At 36.8% G+C, this 20,353-nt stretch overlaps 1 protein-coding gene across 1 annotated transcript; it reads left to right on the forward strand.

Annotated features, from left to right (window-relative positions):
- The first annotated feature begins 1,009 nt into the window (after positions 1-1,009).
- Positions 1,010-18,511, forward strand: LOC133733647 (probable RNA-dependent RNA polymerase 3). The gene is made up of 21 exons (XM_062161294.1): positions 1,010-1,221; positions 1,364-1,390; positions 1,684-1,738; positions 2,449-2,569; positions 2,688-2,817; positions 3,231-3,305; positions 10,887-11,067; positions 11,484-11,688; positions 11,770-11,857; positions 12,020-12,160; positions 12,788-12,865; positions 12,957-13,028; positions 14,038-14,162; positions 15,092-15,240; positions 15,417-15,642; positions 16,209-16,434; positions 16,812-16,957; positions 17,496-17,658; positions 17,768-17,912; positions 18,001-18,167; positions 18,248-18,511. Exons 1-21 carry the CDS (start codon positions 1,033-1,035, stop codon positions 18,509-18,511), a joined length of 2,973 nt encoding a protein of 990 aa, XP_062017278.1. The 5' UTR covers positions 1,010-1,032.
- Positions 18,512-20,353: the final 1,842 nt, after the last annotated feature.

Genomic DNA, 20,353 nt, shown 5'->3' on the forward strand with positions numbered 1-20,353 from the left:
CTTGTAAGTATAGCATGTGGTATCATCGGTTTCAAAAAAAGTGCTTAGAAGATACTTGGATTACTTCTAAGTTTAAGGTATCTTAGAGTGCTCTACAGTGATACTAAGTTTCGGGTTATTACAGTAATGTACCAAATAGAACCCATATTGGTAGCTCCAAAGTCAGCCAATTTGTCAGCCAATGCATTTCCTTCCCTGTAGATGTGACTTACTTTAAATTGCATGAGTTGCACACATTGCACACAATTAGCCCATGCCACTCTTAACTTCCAAAGAACCAACTGAGGTGCCTTGAAGTGGTGGACTACTAGAACAGAGTCTGTTTCTAGCCAAAGCTTCTGCCAGCCCCTCTCCGAGGCCACCCTTATAGCTTCCATAACCGCCGAAAGTTCAGCCTCAATTGCACTAGAAACAATAATTCTATGTGCAAAAGCACCCCTGAACAAGCCCTCTGAATCCCTAAATACTCCACCAATTGTGGTGTTTAAACGCTTTCACAATGAATTATTATTGAGAAGAACTAGTTTTAATATTAGGAGAAGATTACTAAATAGTAAAAACCCTTTTTTCACACTTGTTTCAAAAAAATGAGTCAACTGAGTTAGAAAATCTGAGTCAAGATTCAATCTTTTAGGCTCTTAGCCTCTGCCATTTCCTTTTTTAGCTCAAAAGATTTGACCTTTATGACAAATCATCATCGTTATGGTCCGAAATAGTATCTTCCACAGTGGACTGTGTTTGAAAATCTGTACTGTTTCTGGCATCGAACGCCGTCGTTTACCAAGGAGGAAATACACTAATCGACGATGTCTCATATCCCGTGGGTTAAATGAAAAAAAGAACAAAGCTTCCCGAGCACACAACACCATTGGATGATTGGAACGTTCCCTTCTCGGAAAACGTGATGACATGTGTCGCCAAACGCAGCCTCATACAAACGGTGCAAGAGCGGGAAACTACAACCACCACAGTTTTTAAGTTTCTGACCACCACACTCAACCCAAAGCAGCAGTGCCCTTCAACCAAGCAGCCATGTTCGGCTTCCAGCTACTCGACTCCGTGCAGCAATCGCTGGATCGAATATGCCAACTTAAGAAGCAACCGCAGCCGGACGACGGCATCAGAAGAAAGCTGGCATTGCTGAGCGAGCAAGACGCCCTCTACGTGCTGGACCAAATTTACAACAGCAAAACTGAGATCAGAACCCTCAATGGATTCATTGCTTTCATGATCAGGAAACTAGAGAATGAATCTTCTTCGTCTCCTTCTTCTAGAACAGTTTGGACCCCTCAGAGTCCCTCTGCTTCTTCTTCTTCTGTTACTAGTCCTGCACAGCTTTATCACAGCCCTGATCATTCTCAAGGTTTGGATTTTTTACTTTCTTTGTCAAGTTGGAAGCAGCAATTTCTGTCTCAATTTGAGTTTGAGGGTGCGGTGGTGTTTGCAGTTGTAGACCAGTCTGAAGAGAGTGGACTCTGTTCCTCTGTTTTTCAGCGGCTATATTTGAGCTCTCAAGGTCAGAGTCAGACTTTTAATTATATGCTTTTTCAATTTGATCAATTGTTGTTTCATGGAATTCCTAAATGAAGCCGATTGTGTAATATGAGTGAGAGCTTTGTTGCAGGTGAGACAATTCCTTGTGGTTCTCCTGGTGTAGAGCAACATCAAGACTATAATCGACAGCCACTCTATTCTTCAGCTTCTCCTTCTGAAGCTTTCCAGACTTCTTATTATCAGAGCCATTCTTCTCCTACTAGTACTGATGCACCATTTTATTCCAGTTCTCAGCCTCAGGGTTAGACTTCTATTCTGAGTGATGGTTACTGATCAACAGAGTTTTATAATGAATTAAACAGCCTCAGTGTTTGTTTGGTGCAGGTGAGACTCCCAACCCATCCCCGATGACAGTGTGCAATGGCCAATCACCTTATTCCTCCCCTTCTCCTTATCAAATCCTGTCTGCTCCTTCTAATACTTATAGACAACTCTATGAGAGGTTCCAAGGTCAGACTTGCTTTTCTTTATTTGATGTTTTGCACTGATGAATAATGTGTTGTGTTGATCATGAACCCATTTCTGTCCAATGTTATGAAAGCTTTCTTGGATGTTTCGTTATCAAATCCTATTTACTCCTTCTAGTATTCCTGTGCAAAGTTATGATAGCTTTAATAGGTCATATTTTCAGCAATGATGGTATTTTATGTTATCTTAAAACCATTTCTGTTTCCATATATGTGAACCTGATTCCTCTGCTTATTCTTCTACAGGTGTCCATAATTCTCCTTTTCAAACCCTATCTGCCTCTCCTGTTACTCCTGTTCAACTTTATAAGAGCTTTCAAGGTCAGACTTTCAATACTTTTTTTAATGCTTTGCATTGTGATCGATGGTGTTTTGTGTTACCTTAAACCAATTGTCTCCATGCGAGTTTGAATGCGTGTTGATGCAGGTGAGACTGTCACTCACTCCCCAGTTCTATACCATCCTGGTGACCATGGACCATCACACTTAGAAGCTCTGGGAGAACTCGAGTTCAGAAGACAATTTCTAATATTAAGTTATGCTGGAGGGTATGACAAAGTATTTTTCTTTCTGTTTTTTCTCTTTCCTTTTGTTGTTTATTTCGTTTTAAAGCTCATCTTGATTAAAATGTGTCCCTGCTGTCTTCACTCATTTATTTATTCTCAGAACGAAGTTAAAAGATGTAATAGAAGTGGAGGCTATTAGGCGCTGGAAAAATTTGCCAATGGTAAACTTCGAGACCAAAGTTTGGCATGCTTTGGGTGAAAACAATGTTGGCAAGGCTGACCGACGATTGGTGATTATCACTCTCTCACTCTTGCTCTTCTGCATATTAATGCCTTACTTTTCATAATCTGCACCAAGCCATATTTTGGTACCTTTTTCTTATCAAAGAGAGATGGTTTTCCTCGTAACTCTTCACAAATATCCTTGCAGAAGTTCATAAAATGATTTTGGACCACTCTGGTCAAAACCTTTCACTCATCAGGTTTATACTTCTCAAGTAGTTCAGGGATTAAAATACTGATGTTAATGTGTTACACAGTTTTGAAAGTCTTGAGATTTTAAAGAGAAATTCTAATCCATTAATTGTTAGCTTCTTTCTATTCTCCTTCTAAAGAATCATTGTTAGTCTTCTGTAACACCTGCATAAGCCGCCCTGGTATCCCTGACTGTATCTGACGCTTTCATGTTTTGGTTGTATTATAGTATTCTGATTGGGATTCTCAAAGAACACACCACTACTATTGTTATGTTTCCGTGGATGGGAGTTGCAAGTTCAAGGTTTCTGCTGTACCCTCAGTTTGTTTAGTTGCATGCAAATGTGTTTCGATACTTGCATATGCATACACAGGAGGAGAAAAATTCATATATTTCAGAGAGAAGCTGTAATGTAGGTAATCATTACTTAAAACCCAATCAGGATACTAATACCTATGGCTTTACAGCGTTGGGTGGGATGTGATATTCTCATTGGTTTTTGGAGGAGGTTTTTAAGTGCCAACATTTTGGATTTAATTTCCAATGTTTACATAGCAAGTCTAAAGTTCCAAGCTCAAGCTGTAAGATCAAATATGGACATAACACATATCATCATAAAGTAATTGATGATTAGCTTAATATCAATCCTAGTTTAACATGGATACAAACAGTGAATCAATACTAGTGACTTAATGAAGTAGTGTATCAATTCATTAAGGATAGTAATCCATTGCTTAGTCGACAAGAAAGGCTATAAGTTGTGATACATTAGGAATCTAATAGTGAAACCTAAACCGACAAGGAATGCTTTAATGGGAAGCTTCTTGAGGTTTAAGTCTCATATATATACAGATGAATTGGTCCCTGATTACTACCACAACTATTGCATATTGTTCTGTCCATTGAGAAGCAAGTTGGTAAGTAACAGAAGACCACATTCAGTAATCGAGTTAAGCAGTTGCATAAGATGGAATCCATGTCTGTTATTGCAGAAGGTAAGCCTTGATCTTTTTATGATTGTTGTGCATATGTTGTGAGCATGTAACTATGGTTTTACAATTGGTATCAGAGCATAGGCTCACAAATATGAAAAATCGTTTTAGGGTTTTGCAAAACAAACATAAAATTTTTTTTTAAGGGTTTTTGCTTTACGGGTCAAGTAATTGATCAGGTTACTGACCAAGTCACTGGTCATGTAACTGGTCAGGTACCTGACCAAGTAAGTAACTGACCAGGTAACTGACCAAGTAACTGGTCAGGTACCTGATCAAGGTAAGTTACTTAAGTCGACTGCTGCATCTGGTTAATTATAAAATTCACGCTTCCGCTATGATTTTTTTTTTAAGCAGCAGATTGGGGAAAAAGCAAAAACAGGTTTTTCTGTGAAAATTGTTTTCGATTCATAGCATGATAATTAAGTTTTGATTGTGCCTAAGAACCCTAGTTGCATTCCCGGCGTGCGTTAGGCTAGAGTAGATGGTGACCGGATGAAATTTACAATTTCTTGATTGTTCTGTGGTTTCTTGGAATCGAATCAATTTTGGTTATGCTTGAATATGCATGTTGAATTGATTGATGATATGGTATTGTATCTGTGATTGTGTAAAATTGTATGAAGAACAGAAATCTCCCAGATTTTGTTTACACGTTGTTAAAGTTGACAGATACAAGAGCTTAATTTTCTTACAAGGATGAATCTGGATAGAATGTAAAGTAAAAGAGCTCATATGTTTTGTGGTTTTCTGTTGGCATAAGTGATTATGATGCACAAAGCATCCTTCATTGATGTTGGCAGAAAACATTGATCAGGTACGTGTAACTGGTCAAGTAACTGACCAAGCAACTGACCAAGTAACTGTACCTGATCGAGTAACAAAACTGAAATTGTGTTTTGTGTTTTAAAACTATGCTTCAGTTTTATCTTCCAAAGAAGTGGTTAAGTATGGTTTTAGAATACAAAACAGCAGTATGCATGCTTGATGAAAATAAATACGGATACTTAGAAATTTTTCTTCTGTCTAAAGATGTGGATAAATTTCTTTGGATAACTTGTTTTCATTGAACATGGCATATTGATAAAGAACTCCAGGATATTAAGTTTCTGCTCAAAAGTGATGCTTAATATTGTTTTTGTTATGGACTGACATGAATGCAAGTATGGTTGTTTAGGTTTTCTGTATGTTCTTGTTTTGGTTACTTAAAGCTAAATAAAACACAGAAAACTTAAACATATTTTCTTTACAAACTGATAACTCACTCGAATTTTTGTTTTGCTCCTTAGGTAACTCTTACATGAACTTGAACAGTGTCTTGATGTTAACTGGAACCAACTATAGAGCTTGGCTAGACTCTGTGGAAAATTATATGGGAATGCATGAGAACATAGACTACTGCTTTATTGAGGATAAGCCTGAAGAGTTAAATGAAAAGAGCACCAAGAAAGATACTGACATTTACAAGAAGTGGCATAGATCCAATAGAATGGCTAAGAACCTCATCAGAACATCTATGTCTAAGACTGTCAGGGGAAGTATAGAAGAGCCTGAGCTAGTATCAGATTTTCTGGAACTCATAGGTGCTAAGTTTAAAGAAAGTGAAAAAGCAGAAGCAGCTAGGCTAACCAAGGAGTTTCATGATTTGAAGTACATGGGTTCAGGGGGAGTTAGAGAGCATATTATGAAGATGATCAATATAAATGGCAGACTCAGGGAACTCTTAATGGGGGTTAGGGATGAGCAAGTAGTGCATTATGCACTACATTCCTTGCCTAACAGTTTTAGTCATCTTAGGACCAGTTACAACTCTCAAAAGGGAAACTGGACTCTAGATGAACTTATATCCATCTGTGTGGATGAGGAATCTAGGATCAAGGAAGAAAAGGAACCTGCTACAACCATTAACCTCATTGAGAAGCCTAAAAGGAAAAAGCCCCAGAACAAGCTCAAGCCTACCAAAGCCATAACTAAGAGTTCAACAGCTGCAGTGGCCAAGGAAAACAGGCCATTCAGGTTCAAGTGCTACTTTTGCAAAAGAGTAGGACACATGAAAAAGGACTGCACTGACTATAAGAATTGGTTAGCCAAAAAGGGTAAAAAAATTTCTAATACAGTTTTTTCCTTAGAAATTAATCTTATAAATGTTGAACCACAGTCTTGGTGGATAGATTCAGGCTCACCTATTCATATTACTAATTCTTTGCAGGGATTCATAAGGAGGAGAATCCCAAAAAGTGATGAAGTGAACCTGTGTGTAGGCAACGACATGAGAGTGGCAGTCAAGGCTATTGGAACCTTAAAGCTCGATTTAGGATTAGGAAAATTATTAGTTCTGGACAATGTTTTTTATGTACCTTCCATGAGAAGGAATTTGGTTTCAGTTTCTCTTTTAGTAAAATCTGGTTGTAGACTTGTTATGGATAGTAATGGAATTCTTATTTCTAAAAATTCTGTTCAAATTGGTTCTGGTGTTATTATGAATGATTATTTACAGTTAAATTGTTCAATGGCTCAACAAGAAATTTTACTTGTTGAAAATAACACCAACAGTACTAGCACTTTAACAGGTGTTAAAAGAACCAAACTAAATGAAAAGTCTGCATTTTTATGGCATAGAAGACTCGGCCATGTTTCAAAAGAGAGACTGAAAATTTTGGTGAAAAACAACATCCTAAATGAACTTGATTTTTCTGATCTAACAGACTGTGTTGAATGCTTTAAGGGAAAAATAACTAATACTAGAAAGAAGACTGCATATAGAAGCCAAAATTTATTAGAACTCATACACACTGATATATGTGGACCATTTAGGCATCAAACTATCTGTGGGAATGTGTATTTTATCACATTCATTGATGATTTTTCTAGATACAGTTATGTTTATCTACTTTCAGAAAAGGCACAAGCATTGAAAGCTTTTCAAATCTTTAAGTCTGAGGTAGAAAATCAACTAGAAAAGAAAATCAAAACAGTAAGATCAGATAGAGGGGGTGAGTTCTATGGCAAGTACACTGAATCCGGCCAACAAAATGGTCCATTTGCCTTGTTTTTGCAAGACAATGGAATTAAAGCTCAATATACAACACCCTATAACCCACAACAGAATGGTGTTGCAGAGAGAAAGAATAGGACCCTTTTGAACATGGTTAGATGCATGATGTGTACAACTGGTTTGCCAAAATTTTTGTGGGGTGAGGCTTTAAAAACTGCAAATTATATTTGCAACAGAACACCTAGCAAAGCTATAGAAAAGACTGCTTTTGAGCTTTGGTGTGGCAGAAAACCTAGTCTTCATCACTGCCATGTTTGGGGATGTCATGCAGAAGCTAGGATTTATAATCCAAGCTTGAATAAACTTGATCCTAAGACAGTTAGTTGCTATTTTATAGGTTATCCAGATAAATCTAAAGGCTATAAATTATATTCTGCTCATCATTCACCTAGAATTTTTGAAACACATCAAGTAAAGTTTCTAAGTGAAAAAGTTCACAATACAAACCTTGAGGATTTAACCTCAGATTTTGAGGAAATTGTGTCGGATGAGAATATAAGTGTTGTATTGCCTTTAGAACAAGATGTAACTGATCGAGTCACTGGTCGAGTAACTGACCACGTAACTGTCCCTGATCAAGTAACCGGTCATGTAACTGGTCATGTCACTGACCATGTCACTGACCAAGTAACTGTACCTGGTCATGTAACTGACCATGTAACTGGCCAAGTACCTGTCACTGGTCAAGTCACTGACCAAGTAACTGTCGCTGGACAAGTAACTGATCATGTCACTGGTCAAGTAACTAACCAAGTAACTGTCACTGGTCAAGTAACTGATCAAGTCCCTGTCAACCCTCAGCCTAGAAGATCACAGAGAGCAAGAAAACCAACTTATGGGGGGGAAGATAGTGACTACATTGTTTATCTGCAAGAAGCAGAAATTGAAATGGACTGTGCAGAGGACAATGATCCAACTACATTTAACCAGGCTATTGAAAGTAATGAATCTCACCAATGGCAGCTAGCAATGGAAGCAGAAATTGATTCCATGAGCCAAAATGCAGTTTGGGAATTAGTTGAACCTGACCCTAATCAGAAACCTATAGGTTGTAAATGGGTTTTCAAAACCAAAAGAGATGCAAATGGCAATGTAGAGAGACATAAAGCAAGATTAGTTGCCAAGGGTTTTACACAGAAGGAGGGCATTGATTTTACTGAGACTTTTTCTCCAGTTTCTACAAAAGACTCGTTTAGGATAATCATGGCTTTAGTGGCTCACTTTGATATGGAGCTACACCAAATGGATGTTAAGACAGCCTTTTTGAATGGTGAACTAGATGAAGTGATTTATATGAAGCAGCCAGAAGGTTTTGTGCAAGCTGGAAGTGAAAACTTAGTATGCAGGTTAAGAAAATCAATTTATGGCCTTAAACAAGCTTCTAGACAGTGGTACAAGAAATTTGATTATGTGATTTCTACTTTTGGATTTACAGAGAATCTTGTTGATGAGTGTGTTTACTTGAAGACAGTTGGGAACAATTTTATTTTCCTAGTACTCTATGTCGATGATATACTTTTGGCTAGCAGTAACTTTAAACTGCTTAAAGACACCAAGAGCTTTCTGTCAAAGAATTTTGACATGAAAGACTTAGGAGAAGCATCCTATGTACTAGGCATTGAGATTAAAAGAGATAGAGCACAGAGACTACTTGGTTTGTCTCAACAGAATTATATTACCAAAGTTTTGAAGAGATTTGGTATGGAGAAGTGTGCAGCTGGAGAAGTTCCCATGTCCAAATGTGATAAGTTAACCAAGAAGCAGAGTCCTAATAGTGATGTTGAGAAAGAAATTATGGAGTCAAAGCCTTATGCTAGACTTGTAGGAAGTCTCATGTATGCACAAGTCTGCACTAGGCCAGACTTGTCTTTTGCAGTAGGGATTTTATCGAGATTCCAGTCTAATCCAGGCCATGAACATTGGGTAGCTGGGAAGAAAGTGTTGAGGTGCTTGCAGAAAACAAAGAATCACATGCTAGTTTATAGGCAAGTGGAGGATCTGAAACTCGTTGGATTTTCAGATTCTGATTTCGCAGGGAACTATCCAGACTCCAAGAAGTCAACTTGTGGATATGTGTACATGCTAGCAGGAGGTGCAGTTGCTTGGAAAACCATGAAGCAAACTCTAGTTTCAACCTCCACCATGCAAGCTGAATTTATTGCAGTATATGAAACTGTGTGTGAAGGACTTTGGATCAGGAATTTCTTGATGCAGACCAAAGTGTTAAGTCACATTGTGGCAGGCACACTTGTGATTTATTGTGATAATGAAGCAGCAGTTTTCTTTAGCAAGAACAGTAAAAGATCAAATAATTCTAAACACATTGATTTAAAGTATTACAGTGTTAGAGAAAGGGTTAAGCATGGTGAGATAGCTGTTTTGAGCATTGACACGAATTCACAGCTAGCAGACCCCTTCACCAAGGCCTTGTCAGTAGCAGCATTCCAGAAACATACAGCCAGCATTGGAGTTTTAGCTAATCTAGATGCTTAGGTTCAGTAGAGAGTTAATCCAGTTGGAGCAATTTAAATTTCTAAGGTTTTTTGAGTTCTTGTATTTTTTAGTTGTGATCTTTTGACTTTATTTATCACAACTTATTTGTAATGACAGATTTTATTATTAATAAATTTTGAGGTATTTTCAGATTCTGGTTATTGCTGCAGTTTTTGTTGAATGTTCTGAAAATTATCGATTTTGTGTTTAAAGTTATACTTGCTATCAGATGGCTTAAATCATGTGAAGCATGATGTTAAGGTTCAAGCAATATTTTTAAGCCATCAGTGTTCAGTGAATTTGCTTGAGTTTCTGGTTTTAGAAACATAAAGTAGGACCTAATATATGTTTACTTGTTGATACACATTAACATATATTGTATCACTTCTGGTTGAACATATGTAGATTGCAGAAGCTTGTGTTAGTGGTTTTGAAACTCTGCATTTTTGTTAAAATGTATACTGTTTCTTGCTCTACATAAGTAACTGTGATCTGACCATGTTGGAATGGATTTTCGATTTGAGTTTGTTATCTGGCGCGCACTTCAGTAAGTTAAGTAGGTTTTGATGTTCTCTGGTGCAAATCATCGAGCATGATATGTGTGAGTCCAAGGGGGAGATTGTAAGATCAAATATGGACATAACACATATCATCATAAAGTAATTGATGATTAGCTTAATATCAATCCTAGTTTAACATGGATACAAACAGTGAATCAATACTAGTGACTTAATGAAGTAGTGTATCAATTCATTAAGGATAGTAATCCATTGCTTAGTCAACAAGAAAGGCTATAAGTTGTGATACATTAGGAATCTAATAGTGAAACCTAAACCGACAAGGAATGCTTTAATGGGAAGCTTCTTGAGGTTTAAGTCTCATATATATACAGATGAATTGGTCCCTGATTACTACCACAACTATTGCATATTGTTCTGTCCATTGAGAAGCAAGTTGGTAAGTAACAGAAGACCACATTCAGTAATCGAGTTAAGCAGTTGCATAAGATGGAATCCATGTCTGTTATTGCAGAAGGTAAGCCTTGATCTTTTTATGATTGTTGTGCATATGTTGTGAGCATGTAACTATGGTTTTACAAAAGCTTCTATGGCAGTGTATAATTAACTGTCTGCAATTCTTTTCTAGAAATCATGTTTTTTATTTTTCTTGTCAAACACGAGGCCCTTTAAATCTATATACTATGAAAGTAAGCAATTTCCACTGGATTCTAAGCATTTATTTCTGTTAATGATCATCATGTTCTGTTACCATTGTTGACATTTCATTTTGCAGACATCGGATAGGTAACATTTTTTTTTTTTTTTTTTTTAATAATAAACTCAGGGTCCCTTCCTAGACAAACCAAGAACTCTCCTACAGAAATGGTTAGACGATGACAATGTTTTAGAGGTGAAATTTACCCAAGGGGAAGGTTCCAGTAGTCTTTTTGATAATAATTATGGTACATATAGCAAGTTAATGCGAGAAGGCATTCTTGTTGGTTTGCGGCGATATGGTCACTTTGGTATGCTTTTCAAGCCTTCATTTTTTTAATTTTGTATTTCCAGTTCTTGAAAAGTTTTCTTCCCTAATCACTATTGAAATTCTTCTTCTATGTAGCTTTCTTGATTGAGTTCATAGTTCTAATGACCACATTCTTACTTAGGACAATGCTTGTTTGAGTAAAAAATAGAATAAATTGCTAATTCATAATGGTTTATTCTTTTCTTGATACAACCATCAGGTAGACACACATACGTACATTGCATGTATGCGTATGTCTATGTCGTCCATATTAGCTATCATAGCAGAATTGGGATTCTATGTGTCAACACTTCTTTTTGTCACATAGAATTCGGATTCGTAGTATTGTGTTGTTAAGAATCCTAGCAGAACTTATTATCATTTCTCTAATTCTTTCTTGTAATGGTTATGAATCAGTGTACAGTGTTGGTGGTAACAAAGGAAAGAATAAGTTGAAAGACCCAACTTCATCACCTGTGAAATGTTACTTTGTTCGTATGAGCTCTGATGCAGCGATAGACATGGGTAAATTCTATAAGTTAGCTGGCAAAACGATGCATGAAGGTAGATCTCTTTTGACGCACGTACACACTGGGCCTAGTTTGGCTAATTACATGGCTAGGTATAGCAAATTTCTTTCCCGAGCTGTATACAATCAATTCTATTTTCTGATTCTAAATTACCATCCGTGTCCGGGATTCAGGTTATCTCTCATTTTGTCCAAGACAGTTACTTTAGAAGTGAATTGGTCACTTGTCAAGGTTGAGTTCATCAATGAAGAATACTGTCTCGTATGATCCTTGAAACCATTTTTCCATGAACTTTCTCGCCTTTCCTAATTATTATTTCCCTGGTCCTTATCTTTCCTTTTCTTCAAATTTCTTTCATTTCAATTTTAAAAGCACAGTTATTTTTCTTCCTTTTTTTTTTTTTTTTCCTTTTCTAAATTGCAGGATGAGTCTGGTAATCCCATCTATGTAGATGGAAAAGCTCGTATACATACTGATGGCACGGGATTTATATCTGAGGATCTGGCTTTACTTTGTCCTGAGATAGCACACAAAGGAGAGCTTATCAATAATGAACACATCGAGGTTTCTGATTCTGTTTTAGTTAGCTCTTAAGTTTATGCATATTATTTGAAGCAATAGTGACTATATACTACAATCATAGTTGAATTACCGTCAAACTGCAGTTTGACTTGTGATAGAGTTTTTTTTTTTTTTTTGACTTATGATAGAGCATTTAAAATAAGTGATTGCAGAGTGGGTAATATTTGAAACTAGTAGGTTTTCCTTGTGCTGTATTGCCATATATAGGTAGACATAGAGATCTTATAACCATGAATATGGATACAGAAGAAGAATATAAGACAGGATAGTTCACCTGGTCACTTGGTATGACAGGTTAGTTCGTCACACAGCTGGAAAAAAAACTCGGTGTGCAAGGGCAATATGTATAACATGGCAAGAGTCATTTTTATGCCCCATTATTCTGTGCCTTCTGCAAGTATGATTTTCTTTATATCTTTGTACCCTGTCTCAATGGTTGAGCCAATCTGGAACGGGCTAGGCGCATTGAATTCTGTCTCCTGGAAATGAATGAACCTTTTCTTATCTTTGCACTTGTCTCAATGGTTGAGCCAATCTGAATTTATGGATACAGCTCCATATTTCTCCTCTTCTTTTATGTGCAAGACTTATCTTTGATTCGTGCTTTAGGGACTTGATGATCCTGATGATGAACTTGAGGACAACATTCTGGAATGGAAACAGCCAGGCACTAGAACTCAGGAACTGGTATGTGGATGTAGTGTTGCAATTTCAGTTGTGGGCTTGCAGTGGATTCTCATTTCATTTTTGTTTTTGTTTTTTTCCCTCCACCCTGTAGCCTTTGCTCATGCAGTTCCGACTTTTTTACAAAGGCTATGCTATCAAAGGAACTTTTCTTGTCAATAAACTGGTACGTTTTCTGCCATTTTCTTAAAAATTACTTCTTATTGGAGCCAACTTGGTTCCATGTCATATCATTACATATTCTAATATCCAAAACATTGTTCTGTCATACTGTTATCAGCAGAGTATGGTCTGTTTGTCTTTCTGTATCAGTTAATAATGAATGAGTGCGTGCGAGATGGAGATAGGGGGAGCTGTTAACTCTCTCTGTGTGTTCAACTGGAAGTTAATTCATTTCATTTTAATTAAGAAAGAAAATAAAAAGAGGGTAATCAAAAGAAAGAATTAAATATCTCAACTTCTTATTCTAATAAAATCCAAATAAAACTTTTGAAAAAATTCTACGGTACATTAATGTACCAATACATCAAGTAGGCTAGATTTGATATAAAGGTAGATTGACTCCATGAATAAGTAGGCTAGCTTGAATTGGTCTACCTCTGTATCTAGGTAGTCTATCTTTGTATTGAACTAGTCTATTTGATGTATAGGTACACCGTAGACAATCCCAAACTTTTGATATTGTAAGTGAAATATGCAACTTAAATTACTGAAAAAGGTATTTACTTTATATAAAACTTTCCTCTTGTTTTTCTGGGAGTGGTCATTAAGTAAATGTTATGAATAACGAAATTTATACATTAATGTTCTAAGTCCATATAGGTAACTGGAGTTTTCTATTTATCCAAATCCCTCATTTTAAAATTTTCACTTAAATGGACCCTTGGAACGTTCATTACTTCATTTTAAGTTGATTTGTTTTCATTTTTCCAAAGAGATGTATACATATATGTAACAAGTTCGCTGAAGGAGTTTTTGTATGCTAACAAGGACCAGATGAGCTAGTATGGACTTAGTACAAGTGAAATTTCATTAGGTTTTATTAGCCTGAAAATGGCTTCTTGGAAAGGATCAATTTGACCACTGGCAGGAATGCAATTCTTCTAATTTATCTGAAACCATCTAAAAGGTTTGTGATTGATGGAATGCTTCAATTTCTATATCAAAATTTGCAGCTTCCACCAAACACATTGCAGATTCGACCGTCAATGGTCAAAGTTGAGCCAGATCCAAAATTGTCAGATCCTCAAACAGTGAATTCACTGGAGATAGTAGGAAGTAGGAACAAGGTAGATCCATCGTACAATAATTTAAATGCTATTGCTCCCTGCAGTGAAATCACTTACTTTGTATCAACTTGGTTATTATTCGCATATATTGGATACAGTTTCTCATGTGCTGTGAGATACTTTTGAGGTTAAAAATAAAACAAAAATTGATATGTGATTATATATGAATATGAGCTTCTTTGAGTAATGCTTTCTGGTAAATTTCCAACATTTTTGGAATATAGCTTTATTTATTAGAAGCAAGAGGGAGGAAAGGAAAAACAAAATTCTTCAGATCTCTACTCTGATTCCAGGTAGAAGTTGGTAATAGGTAAAATAGGTAATATACATTTATCTCTTAGAGAAGAGATTATATAGGTAAAAGAATTGAACTGTTATGGTGAAGAAATAAACCTACAGGTAGGACAAAATTCTTCAGATCTCTACTCTGATTCCAGGTAGAAGTTGGTAATAGGTAAAATAGGTAATATACATTTATCTCTTAGAGAAGAGATTATATAGGTAAAAGAATTGAACTGTTATGGTGAAGAAATAAACCTACAGCTGCTGAACATAAGGAACTACTGAATGTTTCAGCTATCATCTAGACTAGGTTGACGATTATGATATAATCATAATGACAAAAATTATAATTAAGGGGGAAATCCAACAATAATCATTGAGGTTCTAATGTATGAGAGTGACAGACTTGTCACTCACACTCCATGTATCAAACGTGAACCAATTATAGTTGACATGAGACTACTTCATCTTCTAATGCTTATGGAAGATTTAGATCACAATAGTAATTAGAATAGTTACGCTAAAATTTTATGACGACAGTTTTGCTCATCTCAAAGATGTTAGTTATGAATGAGAATTTCAGATACAGGGGGAGCATTACCTGTTTCTATTATCTATTATTTAAGGCATAAATCACCTTAAACTTTTGATCTTGCAGTAAACTTACTAAGAGAACAACTTTGTCGAGGAACTTGATTGCACTTTTATACCATGGAGGGGTGCCAAAAGAATACTTCATCGAGTTACTTATGAAAGCTTTAGAAGAGACTCGTGATGTTTATAGCAATAAACGTGCAGCATTCAGAGGTAAAGAAAACTTTTCTCATTCCTTTTCCTTTGTTTGGGATCAAATTGCTCGCCAATTTTTTTTCTGTTTCTTTCCATTGATTAAGTAGCGTTGTTTTATTTCTTTTATGTTCCACTTGTATTTTGTCCAGCATGGCTAGTTCTTTGATTGGTTCCATTACTGTCTGTATTTGCAGTTGCCCTTAGATATGGCGAGATCGACGACAATAGTAATGTTGCGAAAATGATCTCCTGTGGTATTCCTCTTGAAGAACCATATGTGCAATATCGTCTTTCAGCCCTTATGAACATGGAAAATATCAATCTTAAAAAAGGGAAAATTTGTATTCCTGAATCATACTATTTGATGGGGACAGCTGATCCAACAGGAAAACTTGAAAAAGATGAAGTTTGCATTATCCTGTATGTATGATTTCTTACATGTTCCTCCTCTGTTATATAAAGTTTGTTCCTGAATTTGATAATATGTTTAATATCTGTTACACTATAGCTAGATTGAATTGAGTTAATCCTTTGGTTCTACTTCTTGATGTTTTTTATTTTTTTATTTTTTTATAGCAACACATTGTCCTTACTTTTCTGGTCCATGCCCCTGCCATTAGCTATGAAATACAGTTTCTAGAATTAATGTTAATGATGTATAGATGTGCGATATACTTTCGCTAGTAAGCTTTGGACTATCATTTTCTTACTAATGCATTGTATTTCTTTTTCTTTATTTTTGATAGGATACTGTTAAAGCAAAAATTGTGATACATTTTAGGTTGTATTGCATCATGGACTAATTGTTCCAGTAAACATTTTTGTATTTGTTCCAGTAGAGCTGTTCTAGAGAACTGTGTTTGCTTCCTTCAATTATATCATTATATCAATGTTTTTATTGTACATTCTTGTTTTCTTGATTATCCTATGCTAGAATTCTTCATGATATTTACTGTTGTACATTCTTCTTGTCAATGATTATGTAGAAAAGATGGACAACTGTCGGGAAAGGTTCTAGTGTACCGGAATCCTGGTGTACACTTCGGTGATATTCATGTCCTAAAAGCCACGTATGTCAAGGAACTAGAGTCTGTTGTTGGAAATGCCAAGTACGGTATATTCTTCTCTTGTAAAGGTCCACGTTCTGTTGCGGATGAAATGGGTGGTGGAGATTTTGATGGTGATCTATACTGGATCTCAAGAAACCCTCAGGTTGGCAATTACACAAGCCATGCTCATTTTGTTTTGAATTCAGCATGCAGAAGCACTTTAGAAATACTTTAATAGATCTGCATGGAATTGCAAATAATTTTGCTTTCCATACCACTTAACTACCATGTTGTTTTTCTTTTTTCTTTGATCGATACTCCATGCTTTGTTAACTGATTTTTTATATTTATTCATTCCATCTAAGAAATAATATATGGGATTTGAAAAGTTTGAATCATCAGACAGCCCATACTCTGAATTCTTTTCTAATTTTCATTGGACAATATTTAAGTGACTTGTATTTCTCTTACCTCTACTCCACACTCTTGATAATCTGGTTTGCTTTTAATATTTAACACTCATTATTGGAAGTACTTCAGCTGTTGGAATTGTTTAAACCAAGTGAACCTTGGATTGAAAAGTCATCTACCCAAAAAGTTCATGGTAAAAGACCAACCGAGCTTTCAAATGTTGATCTAGAAGATGAGCTCATCAAACTATTCTTGAAGACTAGGTTTGAACCAAGGTATGCTTTATATTATTAATATTTTAGTTGGTACTACATTCAAATTCTTGGTTTCAATTAGGATCCCACTGTGTCGTAGCTATTATTTGGTCGATCTATTTAGACTTTAATCTTATACAGAACATTTTGATATCATTTTTAGTTACTGGAGACAAAGAATCATTCATTGATCATATTAGTAAGGAGAATCTCCATATGAAACATTTTTACCTACTCTAGAAGTTGGTGACCACTATCATGTGTCAAGTAATTTGTTGAACCTCAGTTTTATTGATTTGTTGCTGTAAATAATAACCACTATTTATATAAATCAGGTTGAATAAAAAAATTATATACAAGTTCTACAAATCAGTTTGATTGGTTTCTAACTTTCTATCCTACTTGTATCTTGGCACTAAGACAGCATTCCCTAACTATATATATAGTTCACACTTTACAGTACGGTTATTCTTGTCTTATTCTTAGTACAAGATTTTTCATGAAGATTCCAACGTTTGATGCTTCCTTCATTCTTGTGTTGCAAATTCTGATATTTCAGCTTCACAATGAGTGAGGCAGCTCAACACTGGATGGTTTGGATGGATAAATTTTTGAGTTTAGGAGATACGAGTATTGATGAGAAAAACGAACTGAAGGCAAAGATACTTCAATTGATTGATATTTACTATGAAGCTCTCGACGCACCCAAAAAAGGTTTTAAGGTCAGTTATATTTTACGTTCAAGCATTGTATGATCCTTGATTATTTTAGTGTGCTTTGCAGTGACTGGCTGTGCTTTGATACTAAGCTTACCCTCTGTGTGTGTAACAGGTTGTAGTTCCAAAAGAATTGAAGGTGAAAAAGTTCCCACATTTCATGGAGAAGAAACCCCTAGATTCCTACCATTCAATTTCCATTTTGGGATCAATTTATGATAAGGTGGATGAATATGAAACAGAAGACAGATCTCTCAAAGGTGATAAAAGTTCTCTATTGTTTGCTTGTTCTTAAGCCCCCTTCCATTAACAAAAAAAACAGTTTTAGCACGCTCTTCCTCTGTGCAGAAATTCAGAAACTTCCTCTTTTTGAAGTTGACGTTCCTGAGGGTAGCTTGAAAGAATGGAAGAAACTATACCAAGATTACCGGAATGAGATGACATCTGCCATGGGAGCCGAAGATAAACAGGGCCAGAATCAGGCAGCCAATATTGTCATAAGAAAGTATAAAGAGGTACTCTTTGACTTTTGTATATTTAATGCTTCTTAATAATGAATGACATCCTAGTTCTCTAACTGCATTTTCCATCTTAGATCCTATACAAGGCTGAGGAGTTTGAGCAAAGTGATATGCGGCACAGACAACAAATATATAATGGCGCACTCGCTATTTATCACGTTTGTTATGACTATGCCAAGAGTGTTAGGACTGAAACTGGTGCACAAGATGTCAAGAAATGTGGCTTTGCTTGGAAAGTTGCAGGTGCAGCTCTATGCCAGCTTCACGAAGACTGGAGTTTGAAACCTGGTGAAAAGGTTTTCAGAGTCTTACCCTCTGTTTTGAAGGACATTATGTAATTCAATGAAACAAATATATTGATTTTAATCAAGGGATGTTGTATGTAATAAACTAATAATAGATACTGTAGTATTTGTATGTAATGTGTAGATTATAATGTATATAGGTTAATGAAAAGCTAGTGCATATCTCTGTTTTTGGCCAAAATGAAAATGACCCTGCGTGAAATATTTCATGAGAAAATGACCAGAAATATTTGCACTCCATGCCCCCAGCAAGCCATGCGTGTGTAACACCAACACTAGTGGATATTAAGGAAAACCCTTGGAGAGACTTTTCTCTCAACCTAGCTTCGACGGCGCCCTAGCGCTCCCTTTCTCCTAGCTTCTTCATCTCGCTCTCATTCTCAATCCACCCTCAATCCAATGGCCTCCATTGATGCTGTCACCGCTAGCTTTGCTACCTCCTTTACGCTTGCCAAGGGAGGTAGTGCTCCTGCAGATCTGGGGACAATTGGTGGTGGCCCTGTTCACCGATCCACCCAATCTTTTCTGATTGGGAAGCCTCTGACCTGCCGACCGGTCTACCTTCAGCCTTCAAAACCCACTTTCTCCGCACTTGGATGGTGGACAAAGGTTTTAAGGTTCAGGAGCGGGCTGGAAATCTTTTCCTGTTCTCGTTTGAATCTGTTCGTGATCGTAGCAAGGTTTTACAGGGTGCTGTTTGGTGCTTTGATCAAGCTCTTGTCTATCTTGAGGAGTACGACAACGTCAAATCTCTCCATAAAGTCCCTATCAAGCATGTCCGTTTGTGGGTTAGGGTTTATGGGATCCCCTCCCTTGTATGAAGAATTGGAAAACTTCACCGTTATTGGCAATCTGTTGAGTGGTTTTCTGGACTACGATAAGAAGAAGTTCAAAGTTTGATCTGTATCTTGTTTGCCCATAACGTTACCAAAGCGGTCTTATTTGAGCGCAAGATTTTTCTGGATGTTGGTGTTGAACCAGTCTTATAGTTCCAGTTTGAGCACCTGAAAGGCAGGTGCCCTTAGTGTAGTTTGATCACACATGCCGGAGCCAAGTGTGAGGAGCCTAGCGTTGCAGTCTCAGCTACTAAGGTTTTGAACTTTACTGGCCCCTCCACTTCTGGAAGCTCCTTCTCCTTCTCGACACAGAATCATCGTGACTTCTTCATGGCTTCCTCCTCCATTTTAAAGAAGAAAAGGCCAACCATTCGGAGGTTGGTGAGATCAAATGTTAATTCTACATCAGGTACTGAATCTATATATAGCATACACAGAAAGGAGGATTGCAGTTGAATATGCCATAGTGCAGGTTGTGGAGCATGTGTAGATTACAGGACTGGTGCCTACTTCAAGGACTGGCATTGGATTGCATGTACGTGCAGAAGTGATGCAGCTTGTGCATATGGAGGCTCTGCCCTCCAAGAAAAGATAGTGTAGTAGTGGATGTAGCCCCTCCCCCAAGAAATTTAAAACTATCTTAGGCTGTAAGCTTCCTACTTTGCAGGCTGAAGCCCAGGTCTTGGTAGAAGACGACACTGATGTCGCACTGGTGAAGCTGAAGAAAAAGATAGGTAGGCCACTTAGAAGCAGGAGCAAGAACCCTCGCCCCAATAAGAAGTCAAATGTTGCTACATTGCGGCTCACCTATGCTGCAGCTACTGGTACTCATCCTAGGCCTAAAGATAAGGGCAAAAGGATGCTTTAAGTTTCCCTAGTCTTCTTGCCTACCACTAGAAGTATGGACTTTTACTACTGGCATCTTAGTTCCTCTAGTTGTACACCAATTGAGGTCTCTAGGCAACTAGGTTACCGTTCAAGGGGAGGTAGGTAGTGAGGATTTGTTTTCTTGCTTTTAGACTCAATAATGGAGCGCATT

This window comes from Rosa rugosa, chromosome 2 (assembly GCF_958449725.1).
Source record: "Rosa rugosa chromosome 2, drRosRugo1.1, whole genome shotgun sequence".
Lineage (NCBI taxonomy): Eukaryota > Viridiplantae > Streptophyta > Magnoliopsida > Rosales > Rosaceae > Rosa > Rosa rugosa.

Bases quoted from the DNA above. Each gene is read 5' to 3' on its own strand.
- LOC133733647 (XM_062161294.1), top strand. From the start codon at position 1,033: ATGTTCGGCTTCCAGCTACTCGACTCCGTGCAGCAATCGCTGGATCGA. The intron at 2,818-3,230 runs GTGATTATCACT...GTTGTATTATAG, and splicing joins GCAAGGCTGACCGACGATTG to TATTCTGATTGGGATTCTCA. The intron at 11,068-11,483 runs GTATGCTTTTCA...GTTATGAATCAG, and splicing joins GCGGCGATATGGTCACTTTG to TGTACAGTGTTGGTGGTAAC.